The sequence below is a fragment of the Xenia sp. Carnegie-2017 genome, unplaced genomic scaffold (genome assembly GCF_021976095.1).
Source record: "Xenia sp. Carnegie-2017 unplaced genomic scaffold, XeniaSp_v1 HiC_scaffold_20, whole genome shotgun sequence".
Lineage (NCBI taxonomy): Eukaryota > Metazoa > Cnidaria > Anthozoa > Malacalcyonacea > Xeniidae > Xenia > Xenia sp. Carnegie-2017.
Genome location: NW_025813483.1, coordinates 10,763,409 through 10,782,333, shown reverse-complemented (window position 1 = coordinate 10,782,333; position 18,925 = coordinate 10,763,409). Strand labels below are relative to the sequence as shown.

The window sequence follows — 18,925 nt, the reverse complement described above, 5'->3', positions numbered from 1 at the left end:
ACGAAGAACCATTATATCCCTATATCTATATTGTGCTCCTCCCCCCCCCGTAAATTTTCTTACAAAAATTCTTATTCTTATTTTGTGGTATAGGACTTATTATGAAAACATTAAACCGAAAAGTACTGTTTTTTAATCAATGGTCTAAACAACATGAAACCTAGAACCATCTCAAAAAATATTAATAAAAGAAACTTTATTCAAATTTAACGAACAGAATATGAGGGGGGGGTCATTATGTTTCATACAGGATATGTACCATTGGTATGTACTGGTAATGGCAAACTCAAAATGAGGGAAACATTAAATCCAGGACAGAGAAAGAGGGTGCTCAGAGATTGACAATATGTGATCATAAGTGGAATTATGTAGAAACTAGAGAGCCAAAAAAACGATGCACTAGTCAAAAGCAGGTATTTATATTGTATTCTCCTTCTTTTCTCATTTATTTTCATTATTTTAACTGTTTTTGTATTTTGACTGTAATCATTTTTTGACTTTTGAGTTAAGCATCTGAATTAAGTCACCACAACCATGCTTAGGGAGTGTATGATGCAAGAGGTTTGCAAGCAGAATACAGGAAATGGACATTGTGACAAAGTTGTGCTAAGCTTTAAATGCCACCCATTCAAGTTTAATTCTTCAAAATCCAACACAATCATTGAAGCACTTATGACTGTTTGCCTGTTTCCTTGGAAATTTATTTTATGTTGAGATGGTAAATGCTGACATTTGTGTGACATCATGCCAAGAGTTTTAGCATGGACAGACAAAATAGTTGGAGAAGAGAGGAGAAAAGTCTAAATTTGAACAGTTGGAAGGGAATGACTGAAATCGTTTGTTGCATCCAAGCCAATCTTCACCATCATTGTCTTTGCATATTTTGCAAACACCAGTATTTTGCCTACACAAAAACAAAGAAATGAATTTAAAATGAATTTAAGTTCCTCATAAACTATATAATGCTTTAAAGATTGGTTAAAACATACTCATGAATGTCATCATGGCAAGAGTTAAATATGAGTGATATTAACTTCTCTCTCCCTAATCCCATTTTAAGATGTAATTCTCTAATTCCATTTTCATGTTAGCAATTTCACTAAAAAAATTCATTAGCAGTACTTAAGTATTGCTTTTTCATCAAACCTGATATTTTAGATATCCTTCTGCACTGCATAATGTAAAAACGTCAAGCTTACTTCCCTATTATATTTGACCAATTATATTCACATGTCTTAGGTTAGTATTCTAATTTGTAATTAATATTATGCAAGGAAGCAAGTAATTTGCCTCCTACCCCCTCAAAGAAAATCCTGTTATGCCTAATGCCTTGTAAACACCTTTGCAATATTCTTTTAAATCTTTGTTTAAGATTATCCATAATTTTATAAAACAAGTTTAAGTTTGTCTTAAATTATAAGTGTCAGAAAAAGGCACAGTGCTAGAAGAAGTTGATTGAAACATTGCTTGGTTTATTTTATGAATTTTATCTTTTTCGTAACCATAAGATAAAATTCGAAAGCTAAAACCCCCGTTTTGGTCCATTCTTCCCGATACCCTCTTAGGCGTAAGGCACTAGAACGCCGCAAGTTAACGTTTCGGTAGGAGATTTCGGTTTCTCCGCGCTATCCTACTTGGGGATGCCAATACGTAGCAAGCTTCCGCCCATCACACCCAGAGATCGCATGCGATATGCTTTGCTCGGGGTACTCAGGGAGAGTGCGGTCGCGACCGAAGTCTGGGCCCTAAGCCAGTGCAAACCCTAGTCGCACCAAATCTCAATTAATTTGTGACGGAGCGAGCTCTGAAATTGGTGCTTGTATATGCGCTTAGCAAATTTTCAGCCATATATTATCTCTCCAAATCCCATGTCGCGCGGTTTAAGCCATAACATCACTTCAAATAAGCTTGACCCTGAAAAAGATCAAGGGAGAAATCAAAATGTGATGATGGAGATGAGTCTCCTGATTTGATGCCTATTCCTTTCGGCTACGCTGCGAGAAATTTAAGATTTCGGAATGAATTTGAGGTGTTGCAAATGCTTGGAAAAAGGAGGTTTGCTTCAGTTGTCAAAGTAAATTTTTAGTACATATGCATCGTTTAAATGGACGATAATTTGGTCATGCGAAGGAAATTTTGTACGTGTTTTGAAAATGCTTTATATACTCTTAGATACGTAATAAGTTGCCTCTATGCGATGAAAAGAATTCCTTTGAATCCGGTGTGCTGTTTAATCGCAAAATTACTCGAGTAGAGAAGTTACTTTCTACATTGAATCATGAAAATATTGTAAGGTAAAAGGAAATTTGCTATCCAAAATGAATCAAATTTTTATAAGATAATGGTTTAAAGCGATGTTCAAGCAGGCGCAACGCGTCTTCATATGTTAAGGATGCTTTAACGTTCTTGCAAGTGGGGGTTTTCATGTGCTGGTTGTTTCAGCTTTCAACACTTCTTTCAAGCGCAACATCTTCATATAATGGGTTGCTTCATCAGTTCTTGCAAGTACAGCGTCTTCATGTGGAGGTTTGTTTAAGCAGCTCTTTCAAGAGCTGCGTCTTCATATGTTCGTTTGACCCAATGGTTGTTGAAAGCGTAACATCCTTTTTTGCCGTGTTACAATAACGTTTCTTGCAAGATAGCGCAGTGCGTTTTCATTTTCTCTGAGGCTTCCACGGCTCTTGCCTTAGCAGGTCTTCATATGAAGTTTCTGCTTTCTAAAGTTCTTCTACTTGCACCGTATTCATGTGCTGTGGCTCAGGCTTTTTGTTTGCTTTGTTATTTCAACGTTTCTTGAAGGCTAACGCACTGGGTGTTCATATTTTTGCTTGCCTCGACGGTTCTTGCAAATGCAGCACTGTCATTTGCTAGGTTATCTTAACGTTTCCTGCAAGTTAGCATATCGTGTTTCATATGCCGGGTTGCTTCATCAGTTTTTGAGGTTTTGTGACACTTGACTCTGAAGACGACTACAGTTAAGGTTGTCGAAACGTCAGTCTACATCAATACCAACACGATCTTCATCCACAAACATTTTACTTTTAAATGTTTCATAAACGAAAATGCTAATTTTTCTCTCGAAAATTCATTTCTTTTTATCAAAGAATAATACATCAAATCAAGAAAATACATCAAGGCCTTATACAACATTGCTTTTATGGACAACGTCATGGATGTCGTGGAAACAAACTTGACACTTTGAACTACAACATGGATATCAGGACTTCCAATACGGACATCATAAATAAATCGTTATTACATATGGACTAAACATAAACATAAACATACGGACTTCCAAAACGGACATCATAAATAAATCGTTATTACATATGGACTAAACATAAACGTCGTAGATATCATTGTTATATCATTGGCAATAAAGACTTCATGAAGGATTTGATCAACTTACATTACGCACATCATGAATACTTCAACACCGACTTTGTCAATACTGACTTTAAAGTAAGGATATCAAAAATTTTTATTTTGTGCAAAAATAGATTCATCATTGACATTAAGCAGTACATCGTTCATTTGGATTACATCATAAATATCATTAAATTTACCATGAAAGTCGTCTATCACATTATGAATATCGCAAACTGTATCATAGATGTCGTTGATGATCAAGATTTTGCACGATTACATCGTAAATGCTGTGGAATGCATTATGAATATAGTGGATTACATTGGGGATGTCGTGGATTATGATGGATAATCATGGGCACTCTAATGTCGTGGAAAATACTATGGAAATCGTGTATTATGTCATAGATGATGTCAAGATTGCAAAAAGGACATCGATAAAGGTGCAATGATTTATATTTGTTAATATCCTGGTGATCAACATTGACAGGAACATAAGTGAACCCTAGTAACTGAGATAAAATACAAAGTTGGTTGTTCTCTTAATTCCTGTTAGTGTTAATATGATTTTTATATTGCTTTTATTGGTTGCAGTAGAACGAAGTGCATTTTCATCGCAAACATTTCTCTGAAAAACACATTCATCTTGTCTTGTACAAAAGGTTTTGCCTATTGCTATCTTTAAATGTGATCGGATATTTTCATTCACAGGCTTCGCAAAACAGCTAAAAACGGCGCAGCTACATATCTGATGTTATAAATGTCCAATGGTCTGAGCATGTTTACACTCAATGAAGCTGTTTTTAAAAGTTTGTTTTTTTTATCACCAGGGTACATGATCCTAAATTCAACGAAAAAAGCATGGGTTTCTTTGAATTTTGGTCGTGCGCATGAATATTTCACATCTTTTATGAAACTAAACATCAACTAAACATTAAAAGTCTTATTGCATGAATAAAACAGCGATGCTGCAAAAAAATGGCGTATTGATCGGATATGCTAAAAATGAAACATGAAAAAACCTGTCCAAAAGGACGGAATCCAGCTTCGCGGAAAACGGAAAAATGAAATTCGGCATAGCAAGCATCTGCATGATGTAAATATCAGTGAATGCGACATAATGAAACAATTTTTATGTGTTTGAAAATGTTTGCAGCTTAAAAATAATTGAGATGAATACATCTTTAATAAATAAAAAACAATTAAGTTAACAACCGTCAGATAAACTACGAAACAGAATAGGTGCAAAAGACCCTGGCATTGCTTTTGAAAATCAAAATTAACGTTATGACAGTGGCATGTACGAGTTAAAAATTACAAAATGAAATTATTTAACTTGTATGAAAAAAATCGGTCTGGCCACGACGATAGTTAGACGTATTAGAATAAATGTAGATACAGGAATAATTGCAAATGGTGCCAAGTTGGTACCTTGGTGATCGAGTGTTGGGCACAAGAAAGATTGGTTGGGACACCGTTTGGTAATGTGTAAGGGCCCAGGGAGGCGGTTCCCCATTTATTAGGTTCCTTTTCGACGTGGGTACTTGTGTTGCTCTGCAGTAGCTACGTGTCTCATAGTGAAAATGTTTGATTTAATTTTTTTCTGGAGTACATATATACCACGTAGATAGATTTTCAAATCCAGGTTATTTTATGCCAATGATCGACAGGTTTAAGTAAGATTGCACAAAGGCAAAAAACGCTGATGTCAAAAACGACTTCAAAATGACAATACGTGACGGATTCGGTTTAGTTTAAAAGACTTTTTTTACAAGGATGTATGTTGCTTTAATCACCTATTACGATAACCTTGTAAAGATAAGCACAGTCTATCTGTTGTTGTAAATATAACTAAGGCCTTATGAATGTAAACATAACTTTTCTAAAAATAAAGGTGAAAAATAGACTATGTGATCTCGAGCAATATATATCAATCCAAAGTTTGATTGAAGGTTTTCCTCCGGCGTATTGCCGGTTTCCCTCACTGAGTACTCTTTCGAGTATTCTCAAAAACAAAAAAGGGTCGCCGTGTTTGGGATCTACAAGAAAAAACAAGAAAGGTTTGCATCGTTATTGGGTTAAGTTTTCAATCCAATTGAAAACAGCCTGTTGAAAGAAAAACAAACTAAGGATCGTGATAATCCATCTTGGAACTCTAAGGTAAAAATCTTTTTACGATAAATGTATTGATGTGTTAATTTTTAAATATAATTTCCTTATTGCTGTGTAATAGTGTTTGTTTTTAAATTTTTAGGGCATTACTTATGCAAAATATGACGTATCCAAATATTTTATCACGTGATTAAAGTACCGGTTTCTACTTTTAGCAAAAATGCATTAACGAAGAAATCATAATGCCTTGGAACTACTGTCAACTAAAGCATTACACATTTTATTGGTTACAAGCCTGTATAACTCTAAAAGATACTCTTACAAATGCCGTGTGGGCTCCGGCGTTTAAGAATAGACCCAACGTATCCTCTGCGTGTCGTAAGAGTGTTGGTATTAACGTTTTCGCATGACATCAATGCATTAGCGTTTTATAGAACACCTACATTGATATGAAGAAAATCTATGGTAAAAAAAAAACGTTAGTAAAAATTCTGGACCAACAACTAAATTGCAAAAGTACTGGTACATTAACATTATCTTACAGTAATTGCTGCTTTTAAAATTAAAGTGTACAGCTTTCTCTGCTGAAATAATAATTAAAAGGATAATGATGTTCATTAAGTTTTAAAATTAATGTTGCGCATTTCATGTAATATTTTCAAGTATATTGACTAAGTAATTTACAGTTGAATACATAGCTAACAACTACGTTTGATTAGACAAGTGTTTGCCAAGTATCATGTTAATAATTAATACCATGAAGTGTCTAAACTCTGAACATTCTTAAATCTACATTTAAACGAGTGAGGTACATATTGTATTAAAGGCTATGAACGTAAAACATTTTCCTTACAATTGAGAAGAACAGACAAATTACTCAAAATACGCTACTTCATTTAAAGAGTTGCTATTACAGAAATGATTCCTTTAAAATCATTTCAATTCAATAATTTGCATGTTTGACGTATGTAAATTCACAAATTAACAACCCCCCCATGCACAGGCAGGCATTAACTAAGGATAAAATAATTTTAGTGGGGAGTTGGGGTGGTCTAAGCTAAGTTCATTATTTACCAACAAATAAACAATAAAAAAAAGGAATTATAAAGTATTTTCATCAATAATTTTTCTTTTTTTCCCTCTGTCCAACCCTGATTTTGCAAGAAAATCGAAATTGTCATCATCTCTTTTACACTTAATTATAACTTTGATTCCTTCACCACGCTCAGCAGCTTCAAAGGCTTTCACACTATCCTCAAGTTTAAATCGATTGGTTACCAGTGGTTTAACGTTCACAGCTCCTGATGCCACCAGGGACAAAGCAGTAGGGTAGCTAAACAATAGACAATTATATTCATTAAAAATGTTCTAATGGGGAAAGCTACACATAAGAGTGAGTTGTCAATGGAGATGCGGTCAATGGAGTTGGCCAAGAAAGATGTCTTCAATAGAGATGTGGCCAACAATCATGTTGCCAAGAGAGATTTTCTTCAATAGAGATGTGGCCAACAAAAACATGTTGACAAGAGAGATGTCTTCAATAGAGACGTGGCCAACAAAAACATGTTGCCAAGAGAGATGTCTTCAACAGAGATGTGGCCAACAAAAACATGTTGCCAAGAGAGATGTCTTCAATAGAGAAGTGGCGAACAAAAACATGTTGCCAAGAGAGATGTCTTCAATAGAGATGTGGCCAACAAAAACATGTTGCCAAGAGAGATGTCTTCAATAGAGAAGTGGCGAACAAAAACATGTTGCCAAGAGAGATGTCTTCAATAGAGATGTGGCCAACAAAAACATGTTGACAAGAGAGATGTCTTCAATAAAGACGTGGCCAACAAAAACATGTTGCCAATAGAGAAGTCTTCAATAGAGATGTGGCCAACAAAAACATGTTGCCAGGAGAGATGTCTTCAATAAAGATAAGGCCAACAAACATGTTGCCAAGAGAGAAGTCTTCAATAGACATGTGGCCAACAAAAACATGTTGCCAAGAGAGATGTCTTCAGGAGAGATGTTACTGACAGACATGTTGGCAATAAAGATGGTTGAATAGAGACAATTAGCAATGAAAACGTTATCAATGAAGACCATGTGAATAGATGTTGTAAATAGAGATGTCGTCAAAAGAGATGTTGTCAATGGATGTTGTCAGTAGAGATATTTTCAATAGAGTTGCTGTCAATACATAAAGATATTTTCATTGGAGATATAGTCAATAACGATACTATCAATAATGATGTTGTCTACAGAGGTGTTATCAATTGAAATGTTGTCAATGGAGATGTAGTGAAGAGATGTCAAGAAAGATTGCCTTCAATGTTGTGAAAAGAATTTTTTTAAATAAATCTGTTACGTAGACTCACCAGTTTGCATATCGAAAAATTCCACGAATATCAACTTCTCTAGCAAGAAAATCAATAACGGGCATCTTGACTTCTGGTTTTCCCATTCCAACAATAACAACCACTCCCCCTGATTCTGCTGCCTACAAAAACGTTTAATATTATGATATTTGTGAGGACGTTACACAGTAACCAAGGTTAATATTGTAGGAAGCGGTTCAGGGTCCGGAATTATCGCTAAAGAATTGCCTCGCAACCCTCTTGAAACCCCCTGGAACACCGATTTTTTATTTACTACCCACAGAATTTGTACAATTCGCGCACTTATGGCAACGATTTTAAGGCAATAAACGAAATCCTTGCAATTGTCACTTTCGTTCTCCTCCAAATGTGAAAGTGTAGTAGCCCTAATATCTACTACGGTTGTTGAACGACTTGGTCTTCCTCAGCATTGATTTAAGCAAGCGGACGTTCTTCATTACTAATCTTACGTAGCTCAGTCAGCTGAGCTTCGAGTCGTTGTGAACTCAAACAATTTAGTAGAGTTGCATTCGGCTAACGTGTGTGTGTTTTAACGCAATGAACGTTTGTGTTTGAACTTAGATTGAAAATGTTATGTTTCATATTACAATGGACAGCGTTGTATTTAATTCGGACATTCCAGTTGCCACTCGACGTAGGGCAAAGTCAGGTAAAAACATAAATAAGAGGCAAAGTTTGAAGAAGCTGGTCATTATCCAATGCATTTGAAAGTGGAGCAGAAATAGGGGGATGGTGGTGGTTAATATTTCTTAGAGGGGTGAATAATCTATTTAGAGAGGTGAGATGTGATGTTTGGGGGATGGCATCCCCTTGCACTCCCTAAAATCCATCCATGATTCCAAGTAACCCAAAACGTAGACTAGGTTGTTCATGCTTTCACATAACCATACATGTATTAAATATGATGATAGATATCAATCCCTCAGCTTACTCTACTTAATATACCCCATGAAGAAAAAAAATGCAAAAAAGTACGTAAATGATAATATACTTACATATATTCCAGTGATAATACTTGATTCAGCTCCTGTACATTCAATAACCTTATTTGGTGCTTTTCCCAGCAATTTCTTTACTTTTGATGCAACTTCTTTTGCCGTTTTTCCTCTTTCAACAGTAATGACATGATCTGCACCCAAATCCTTAGCAACTTTGAGTCGCTTTTCATCCAAGTCTAAAATAAATGCTGAACTTGTTAATTTTTCAGTAAATTTTCACTGGAAGATACATAAACACAAAGCCAAATCACATTACCTGTAATGGCAACCTGGCTTGCACCACATGATTTAGCAACAAGTAAATTAACCAATCCAATGGGACCTAAATATAAATGCGATTATAGAGGTACAAGAAATATGTTTATTATTTTTTAAAAATGTTGACATACCTGCACCACACACTAAAACAGTATCACCCATGGTTATTCCAGCACGTCGACATGCGTGCACACCAACAGACAATGGTTCAAGCAATGCTCCCTCTTCAAAACTTACCGAGTCTGGTAACCTAGAAATTAATAATTATAATAATTATAGGAAGATAATGATAATAATAATAATAATTATAATAATTATGGGAAAATTTCAGGATAAACATGTGTTCATTACACATCACATATGTACATTTAAGAGTATGTATATGCACATTTCTGAAGACATTTACATAATGACATTTAAATTTAAGAATACACATGTACATTTCAAAATAAATGCATGCATATTTTTGAAAACATCATGATTTTACATTTTAGGATACAGTTGTAGAAAACCATATTGAAGAAAGAGCAAATTTAGTGGAACATGCAAAACCAAACAATGATAAAAAATATAAGCTTGTAATGCATGAGTCAATTCCAAGCGTTACCATCCCCCTCCCGGGATACCCCTGGGCATTTGCCCTGGAGACCTTTCTCGGGGGTCAGGAATTTGCTCGTAAAAGAGATGCTCGGGAGCCGGGTATTTACTCCGGCAATAATACCCCCGGGGATTTGATACCATTTGAGTACGCGAGTCGCGACTATTGATTTCTATTAATCGCGACTATTGATTTCTATTAATCGCGACATTAAGTACCGATTCCCATCTCCCGGTATCCAGACGTACCATCGTGTGGTTTTTTCCTTACCCAGTTGCTGATGTAAAGAGACCTTGGGGAGGGGAGGATTGCGAAACATGCACGGGAGCTTGCTATGGGCATTATGTCACCGATGTGTCAGAGCTGCTAAATTTATATGCAGTTGGCAAAGCTATAAGAAGCCCGTCGCCGTCTGAAATACTGGCAGACTTTCACAAGAATCACAGTGGTGGATGTGTTAGAGGATACTGACATAAGCATGCTTGCCAAGAAATGTTTGCTGTCAACCAAGGATGTTAAATTGTGGCTTCAACACTTGACGCAAATTTCTGTGAACAGGAAAAGAGGTGCTGGAAAGCAAAAGCAACAAGAGAAAAGCGGAGCAAGGGAAAGGAACTCAGGAAAGAATTTCTTTTACTACATTTATTTTTTATAGGATCTCTCATATATCTTGTTTAATAAAGTATTAAAAAGTGTTCCTAATTTTTGTAATTTAAAATTAAGTGGTCCCGGAGCAGGGCATTTGCCATTGGCAGCTTGCCCGGGGGCTGAGTATTTGCCTTCTTGCCTTTCCCCGGCAGCGGGGAAATTGAACTATTAAAACGAAAAAAATCAAATGCTCGGCCATATTCCCGGGGGGGGGGGATGGTAACTCTTGGAATTGACTCATGCATAATAACAAAGGATTTCACTTACTTGAAACAGAAATCTGCAGGATGGCAATAGTATCGACAAAGAGTACCATCAAATGGTGGAGTTGCAGCAAATTTCATGTCAGCACACAGGTTATATCGACCTGTCTTACAGAAATCACACATTCGACAAGGGTAACCTGGTTCAACTGCCACACGATCACCTACAGGAAAAATGCATTCTCAGTTAAAGAGAGGAATCCTTGAAGTTAACAACAAAAACCACTGAAACAACTAAGAAAAACAACGAGAGGCTAGACAGCACACGTACCAATTTTCAGTTTAGTCACACCATCTCCCACAGCACTAACAATTCCACTGGTTTCATGGCCAAGGACCATTGGGGCTGTGACAATAAAATCACCGATTCTCCCTTTTCGGAGATAATGCACGTCCGAGCCACAAATGCCAACTGAATGTACTTCAATTTGAACTTCTATAATTTAACATACTCAAGATTTTTCAAGCCGTACACTGTCCAAGTATCGAAATATCAAATGAAATTTTAGTTTTGCCTACCTCCTTTGCTCGGCTTCCGTATTTCGCGTTGCTCCTAAAATAAAATACGCAATGACTGAAAATGTATAATAAGTAATGACAAGGTAAACAAAACAATAATTAGAAACAGTAGAGGAGTATGTTAAATGGACAACTCAATTTTATTTCTAATGATTTTGTTTACAACAAACTTGTTTAGTAAGGCAAGCCACACTCACAGCAATCATGGCTTGTCAATGGAAACAAATTTGTCGTGAACAAAATGTTAGGAAGTATACATCAGAGTTTATTTAGTAATATCTATACATCAATATCTTGAAAAATAATCAAATATGTATTTTTACCATACGCAAATCATCAATTTCGTATAAAACTGCACTCAAATTATCATTCGCCATTTTTGACATCTTCGACTACCTTTCATATAATCACGCCATGACCACCATGACACCCTGATCACACCATCGTTTGAATATTTTTTATTATTCAGTCCCCCCTTGAGTACTTGACTACGGTTGACAACTTGTATGTAAACAGGCTTTCACCAATCTCTATCAATGATAAAATTATAGAAGTTGTGGGCAATTTTGAATGTTCTTTTCAGCATTGATCTAATGTGGAACAAGCATGTAGCAAGTGTGGTTTTAAAATCAAGTAAGTGCTTGAAATTAATCGCTCAATTAAAACATGAAGTAAAGACATTATACAAGTTAAAATATATTGTGCATGTATAAGGCCTTGGGGATATTTTTAAGTTGTTGCATAACAGAGTTATGAGTTAGTCTGTATGCACTTTTTTAAATGTACTTTTGGAAACATTTGCTTGTCATTAAATATTTTGCAAAAATTTGCAATTATACATTGCTATAGATCGGGTGCAGTTTGGAATGAATAGGCTGTTTTTTCTTATTCTGTTGTGTGTAATGCATTCAGGTTTAATATTCAGAATTGCAATGTTAATGGATTTTTTTATGTTGTAACAAAACCAATGTAAAATAAATATTACCAGATAGGATGAATGAAAAGTTATTTCCTTGTTTTCGAAATTTCTTTTTTTATTCAGCAAATCAGTATGAGGTTAATAGTTTCATCTCTCAGGCCTTTTATATTCAAATTGTTATTGTTGTCCTATAGAAAATGGCTTGTTTGCTTTCATATAAAATTTTTACAAATATTTAGTGGCGTAAGCCAGTCCACAAGTTTGTTCATGCTATGTAAATATTTTGGTGCTCACTCATAGTAAAAAAAAAATAGATTGCTAAAGAAATGAATAATGCTAATGATAAAAAATTTACATAGCTCGAAGAAACTTGTGGGCTGGCTATTCCTCTGTTTTTCTGTTGAGTCATGCTCATAAACCGCAGAGTTACGTAAAGGGAAGCAGTAAATACGTAGTTTGGTCAACCATTGTATCCGTTCCCATGCGGTTAACACCCAAGGAACAGTTATTGACGTTAGTAGAATTTCCTTATATACCTTATATAGTTAGCTAATTGTAGAGAATATTATAAATACTGCCTTGTAAAATAATAAAGATCAGTTCATTCACTAAGTTTACTCGTTGTTGTTACTGAAAGAGAAAAGTATAATACGAAATTGAGATATGGCGAGTAACACGAACTCAACATTTTCAAATTATGTTTAAGGCAAACTCGGAGTTTATTCCTAACAAAGTCCGCAGTATAGTTATTGTTAGAAAATAATAACGAGTGTTTTACAGTTGGAAAGTTACAAAAAGAGTGTACTTTATATGAAATAATGGAAATGGGTGGTTATGATTGGTTAGGGTAAAGAGTTAAGTTAGGAAATTGTTAAAAATGTAGTTAAATTGGGGTTAGGTACAATGTTTGTCTTAATAGTAAAACAGACATTTTGTTGTGGTGACAAATTTGAATATCACCTTAAAAGAGCAATTACCATGGTGAATGGACTTAAACCAAATAAAAACCACGAAATAGCATGGAAAAATGCAATGGCTGGCTTCCCTACTCTACAATCAATCAAAATTGCAAGCTCTTACATTTTGTTTAATTATATTACAGGAGCAGGAAGAACCTAGACAAAAGCAGAGTGAAAGCTGATGAAAAGGCAGTGGTAGATGTGATGAGGAGTATAGACAGACACCATGATAAATCCTTTCCAAGAAGAATATAAAGAACATGTGCACCTGGCAAGTGGGGCAGTTGCAACAGGCGAAGGGTGAAATCAAAGCTGTAAATTACAAGAGGACAAACATTGTCGAAGGAACACCAAATATTTACGTTATTATAAGGAAAACAAACTTGAAAACTTTCTCACATCTTGGGAAAAAAGTAATAAAGAAAAGAAAAAATGGAGATGTAGCGTCCTTGAAAATTCGAAAGCCTTATTCACCAAAGTGTTGTTGATTGCCAGAACAACAACAAATAACGCAATTTGCGTATGGAAGATGTTATAAAATATTCTCTTCGGCCTTTCGTAGTTCTTTAGCCATATGTGATGGAGAACGTCAAAAGCCAAGCTGCTGCACGCTATTGAACGAGATGTAACCAATGCAACAGTTACAAATTTATTTTCTCTTGACACAGCTTTTATTTTGGACGGAATGGCTATGCTACAAACCTTAACAGTTCTTCCTAAAACATTTCGAGAGATGTCGACACTGGTGCTGGAGAAGACTGTAGACGCTGCTCTACGTTTAGAGCCCCACAGACGAGCCAACATCAGCGATGTCCAGTTGGTGCTAATACACGGTGGAGATCAAAAGCTTCCTCGACAATGAGATCAAAAGCTTCCTCGACAATGAGATCAAAAGCTTTCTTGACATTTTATTGAATTGGGAACTGGCAACAATAGGCAAATAATTTCCCTTCCCAACATGATAAATGGTCTTGGGGAGCACTGATGTAAAGCTCTATTTGGCTTTCACGCATTTACAGGTTAGAAGCGATAAAGTAAAATAAAACTGAGAATTTGTAAGTAAAGTTGTGACACAATTAGTTCATTTTACGGTAAAGGCAGAGTTACAGTTCTCCAGACGGCAAGAAAGAAGGAAAACTATGCAGATGTTTTTGGGAGTCTAGGAAGAGAAGCAACATTATCCAACGAATTAATTGAGAATTTGCACGCTTATGTATGCCACTTGTATGGATACGAAGAATGCGCAGATGTTAATTACGTCCCATATCAAGTGTTGAAAAGAGGGAAATTTAGTGAAGAGATATTGCCACCAAACGAAGATTCGCTTAATCAACATATTCGGAGAGCCAACTTCCAAAGCTACATATGGTGTCATGCAGTGTAGCCTATATTAAATCTTCTGTCAGTTTCTAATCACGGTTGGAAAATAGAAAAAGAGGACGTTGTGGTTGATAGGATGACAATGCGTCCTGCTCCAGACTCATTGCTAGAAACTCTCCACTGTAGATGTACGAAAGGCTGCGAGAACAGAAAGTGTTCTTGCGTAAAATCATTGCTAAAATGCTGGGACTTGTGCCACTGCACTAATTGACAAAACTTTGCAGAGTGTTTTCTTGAAAACGACGAGTTTGATTCGGACATTTTTCATGCATGCGATGATTTCAGTTCTGAAGTAAATAGTGATAATAATTTATAAGTATTTCCATTTGGTAATATGACAATGACAAGCATATCGACAGGATTGGGGTCTATCAAATGGCACACTTCCAAAAATCTCCCAATCATAAATAAAAAGGTAACAAGATTTGAGAAAAAAGTGTACGGCATTCGGTTCAACCGGAACAAGTAGCCCTCGAAATTTAATCGTAACTAAAGCCCAGCCCCCTGTAAAATTCTCGTGAATCTATTCCGTCCCTGCATATGTTGTCAATTAATTTTTTTTATTTTGTTTAGGTTCGTAGCTTTGTCTTAGCTTGTTCATGGGACGATCATGATGAGAGATAATGTGAGTACAATGATATGTTTTTGTAAATGTAGATCGTCCAGGTTGGTATAGTCCTGAGAAGGACTATTTTTGTTGTTGTTGACTGACGTTTCGACAACCTTAGCGGTAGTCATCTTCAGAGTCAAATGAGGAGTAATACTCAAATGAGGAGTTTATACAATTACCTGCGTATGTATATACATATAGTATATACGTTTATATATATAGTATATACGTTTATATATATAGTATATACGTTTATATAAATAGTATGTACATTTATATATATAGTATATACGTTTATATATATAGTATATACGTTTATATATATAGTATATACGTTTATATATATAGTATATACGTTTATATAAATAGTATATACGTTTATATATATATAGTATATACGTTTATATATATAGTATATACGTTTATACAATTACCTGCGTATGATAGTGAACTGTGAGCAGTTATAGCACTTTGACTTTTTGCTCATCTATTAGATGCAGCGATCCCGAACATCTTCTACAATTCTCTCTCTGTAGGTCCCGTTTTCGGATTCTTTATATGTCTTTGTCTTTTAAAAATGGCGATTTTTGATGTCGACTTGCTGCTTTGCAACGATATATTTTCAACGAACGAAGTCCAACGCTTTTTCTTGAGATAAAATCTGCATTTAGGTGAAACTTTCACGTATCAATTCTTCGTGAAGAGCACCGAAACCACCGCCGTTGTATTGCAGAACTCTGTGAAAAAGTTGTTGACGGTTTGACCCTTGTGCTGTCTTCACGAGTCGAATTTAGCTTGCTGTAGGTTGACAATTCTGTTGACGATGAAAAAATGTTCTAACGTTTTATTCACTTGGTCGTTCTTGCTTCGCTGCAAAGCTAAAGATTGAATGAGTCCGCCAAATCTTTAAAAGCGTCTCATCTGTTTTAAAAGGAAAATATTTGAGGCAGCTGTGCTTGAAATGATGTCATTCTGTGGACGGTTATAAGGTTTTTGGAGATATTCAGATATTTTAACATTATTTGGTTAGCTGTGTATATGCATGTCTTTAATGCGTGATGTTTCGTTAATCTATGGTAGTAAAGAAAGCGCGTTTTGAGAAATATTGACCTTCCAAAATAAGGAGAAAAGGTTGTTATTCTATGTTTATGCGTTCATGGTTATCTTACTCGTGTGAATAAGGGATTCTAGGCAATTACGAAAATTACGATTCTCACGCGTATTGTAATAGGCGTATGGTTTAGTTTCTATAAGTGTGAATGTCGACGGTTCATAGAAATGATGATTGAAATGAGATTAATCACTTGCATTTAGTGTAATAATGGTTCGAATTTAATGCCCGAAATTTAATTAAGATTGTGCTCGTACGGAGGAAGTGAATGCAAAGCAACTTAGGATGAAGATGTCTATAGTAGAATACGCATTTTTGAAAATTAAAACTCTATGGAAAAGCAATAGATTTGTTAAGAAACGATGTCATTAAAAGTTATTATCATTGCTTTGGTAGTTTCATTTGCGTCATGCAGTGTGAAGTAATTGCTTCTTGTTATTTGTTAGAAATTGGTTAAAAGTACGTGTCGAAGACGGCCAAGTCACTTGATTTCTGAGTCGATCTCGCGTCGTGTGTGGTATGGAATTCTTCGAAGAAGTTTTTGGCTTTTAGTATTTGTGACGAATTGGTTGCAAGATAGTAAATGTTTAGAGACAGCAAACATTTTAAAAGAATGAGCGAAATGGGAAATTTATGTGTCTCTATGTAACCTTTGGCGAATTGTAAGGACTCGAACAGTTAAAAAAGTGAGTAGTTTAGCAACTAGTACAGACTTGGAGAAAGTTCCTAAATGAAATGTTGTATTTATTTTGTTCGTTTCAGGTGTGGGATTCGTTTTGATGAAATACTTGGGAAAGATGGACAAAAAGTAATGAATGATATTGTCGATTTCATTAAATGCTTCAAATTCGACAAGCTTTTAAAAGATTGAGGGGAATGGCAATTTGTCGTGTGTCAATCAGTCAAAAAAGTGAGTTGTTTAGCAAATATTACAGACTTTAAGAAAGGTTCTAAATTAATTTCTTGATTATTTTGTTGCTTTGAGGTGTTTAAATCATGCTATGAAATATTTGCAGAGAAGTTGGACTTAAAGGTAATGAATGTTTTTGTGGATCTTATTAACTGCTTCAAATATGACAAACTGCTATTTTTTTTTATTTTAGAGGAATGAAAAGTTTGAAAGATTGAGCGACATGGCAATTTTATTGAAAGTTATTGGCAACTTGACGAAGTGAGTTGCTAAGCGAGTATTGCAGATTTGGAGAAAGTTTCTAAATTAATTTTGTATTTATTTTGTATTTATTTTGTTTTAGGTGTTTGAATCATATACATTGATTATTTGCAGAAAAAATGAGGACAAACGTATTGAACGATACTATGGATTTTATTTACTAAATTTGACTAAATGTGTCTTCAATATTTTAGAGGAAAGAAAATGGTGAAAACATCGAACGAAATACAAATTTTGTGAGAAACATGGACAGGTTGCGGCGTTTCGTACCGTTTACGGAGATGAGCTGTTTAGCAGGTATGTAATATATATATTGTATGTACATCGATGGACAAAAATTACCCAATGTGATTTGTGATGTCTGAAAGGAAGTTATGAGATTTAACTGAAATAAGTGACTTACAATTTCTTCTGCAATAATTATGTGTTGACAAATAAACTAATTTGAGCGTAATTCTTGGTACACGAAATGTTTTCTTATGCACACTTGTTCATTGTGCATGATTTGTTATATTACATAACTATAATTGGTTCAGTGGCACCGGCGAGATTTTCTTTCAGAGCTTGGTCGTGAATATTGGCGATTTTTTATTTTTGGTTTGCCAATTATTCCCATATTGTAATTTGGGTGTGGAGGCAATGGCCTCCACTGGACCACCCTTGCCGGTGCCACACATACGTACCGTGACGTTGCATGTGTGCATAATTAACATATTTCATGGCATGGTGTTTCCATTTATGGACGTTCGTGGGAGATTGGAAATTTCGGATTTACCATGGAAGTAGTTTGAATTACTTTCGTTGTTCACTCACTGTTTGTTGACTAAGATTCAAAGTTTACTTTTTATATTTAAAGTTTCTTTACTGTATATTTTGCTGTATTTATATTACATATGTATATATATTATGGACAAAGTTGTTAAATTTGTCTTTTCTTTATTTTGTTGCTTACAGGTATTTAGACCCTTTGTGATGAGGAACATTGAAGAATTCAAATCAGCGTTCAAAAGATGTTTACGTGAAGCAGTTGAAGATTGTCTTACCCATAATTTGATGGTTATCGAAGAATATAAAAGAACGCATTCCAATCTAGCACGAATTGGACGAAATGTTCAAGATGACAGAAAAGTTAGAAGGCCAGTTCAAAAAGTCTGAAAATAGTTTGGCGACTATTTAAAAATTGGAGCAGCTACTTATGTACATATAAAACCATCCTAGCTTAGTGCCTGCATTTTTGGCCTCTTTCGAGACCAAAACTACATGCATCATGAATGTGTTCACTTGCGGAAGTTTTTGTTTATTATCAAATATGTTGACGAGGAAATAATGCGTAAACTATAGCCTTTTGGGTGAAAATTCGTGAACAATAGTCTTTTTCGTGAAAATTCGTGAATTATAGTCTTTGCATGAAAATGCGCGAATTATAATCTTTTGCATAAAAATGCGTGAACTACAGTCTTTTACGTGAAAATTCGTGAATTATAGTCTTTTGCATAAAAATGCGTGAACCATAGTCTTTTGCGTGAATATTAGTCTTTTGCATAAAAATGCTTAACTATAGTCTTTTGCGTGAAAATTCGTGGACTATAGTCTTTTGCATGAAAATTCGTGAACTATAGTCTTGCA

At 35.2% G+C, this 18,925-nt stretch overlaps 1 protein-coding gene and 2 long non-coding RNA genes across 5 annotated transcripts; 2 read left to right on the top strand and 1 right to left on the bottom strand.

Annotated features, from left to right (window-relative positions):
• The first annotated feature begins 2 nt into the window (after positions 1-2).
• Positions 3-1,118, top strand: LOC124441354. Its single transcript, XR_006946951.1, has 2 exons — positions 3-413; positions 543-1,118. It is a non-coding gene; the product is annotated as an uncharacterized LOC124441354 (long non-coding RNA).
• Positions 1,119-6,100: 4,982 nt separating this feature from the next.
• LOC124442150 (sorbitol dehydrogenase-like) lies at positions 6,101-11,604 on the bottom strand. The gene is made up of 9 exons (XM_046992633.1): positions 11,473-11,604; positions 11,150-11,183; positions 10,902-11,066; positions 10,635-10,794; positions 9,253-9,371; positions 9,120-9,185; positions 8,861-9,039; positions 7,845-7,966; positions 6,101-6,811 (listed from the first exon to the last, which is right to left on the bottom strand). The coding sequence occupies exons 1-9, from the start codon at positions 11,533-11,535 to the stop codon at positions 6,580-6,582; spliced, it is 1,140 nt and encodes a 379-aa protein (XP_046848589.1). The 5' UTR covers positions 11,536-11,604; the 3' UTR covers positions 6,101-6,579.
• Positions 11,605-11,608: 4 nt separating this feature from the next.
• LOC124442151 lies at positions 11,609-18,655 on the top strand. 3 transcript variants are annotated; one of them, XR_006947167.1, is made up of 10 exons: positions 11,609-11,782; positions 13,171-14,046; positions 14,125-14,822; positions 14,981-15,032; positions 16,575-16,814; positions 16,891-17,038; positions 17,114-17,161; positions 17,232-17,299; positions 17,382-17,596; positions 18,254-18,655. It is a non-coding gene; the product is annotated as an uncharacterized LOC124442151 (long non-coding RNA). The 3 variants fall into 3 exon arrangements; XR_006947166.1 differs by having other exon boundaries at positions 13,171-14,822; XR_006947165.1 differs by lacking the exon at positions 14,125-14,822 and having other exon boundaries at positions 11,612-11,782.
• Positions 18,656-18,925: the final 270 nt, after the last annotated feature.

What these genes read in the sequence shown, in the direction of transcription:
- LOC124442150 (XM_046992633.1), bottom strand. Translation starts at nt 11,535, where the DNA reads ATGTCAAAAATGGCGAATGATAATTTGAGTGCAGTTTTATACGAAATT. An exon ending in AAATTGATGATTTGCGTATG is followed by an intron (nt 11,184 to 11,472) that starts GTAAAAATACAT and finishes ATTTTATTTTAG; the next exon opens with GAGCAACGCGAAATACGGAA. An exon ending in ATTTTTCGATATGCAAACTG is followed by an intron (nt 6,812 to 7,844) that starts GTGAGTCTACGT and finishes TCTATTGTTTAG; the next exon opens with CTACCCTACTGCTTTGTCCC.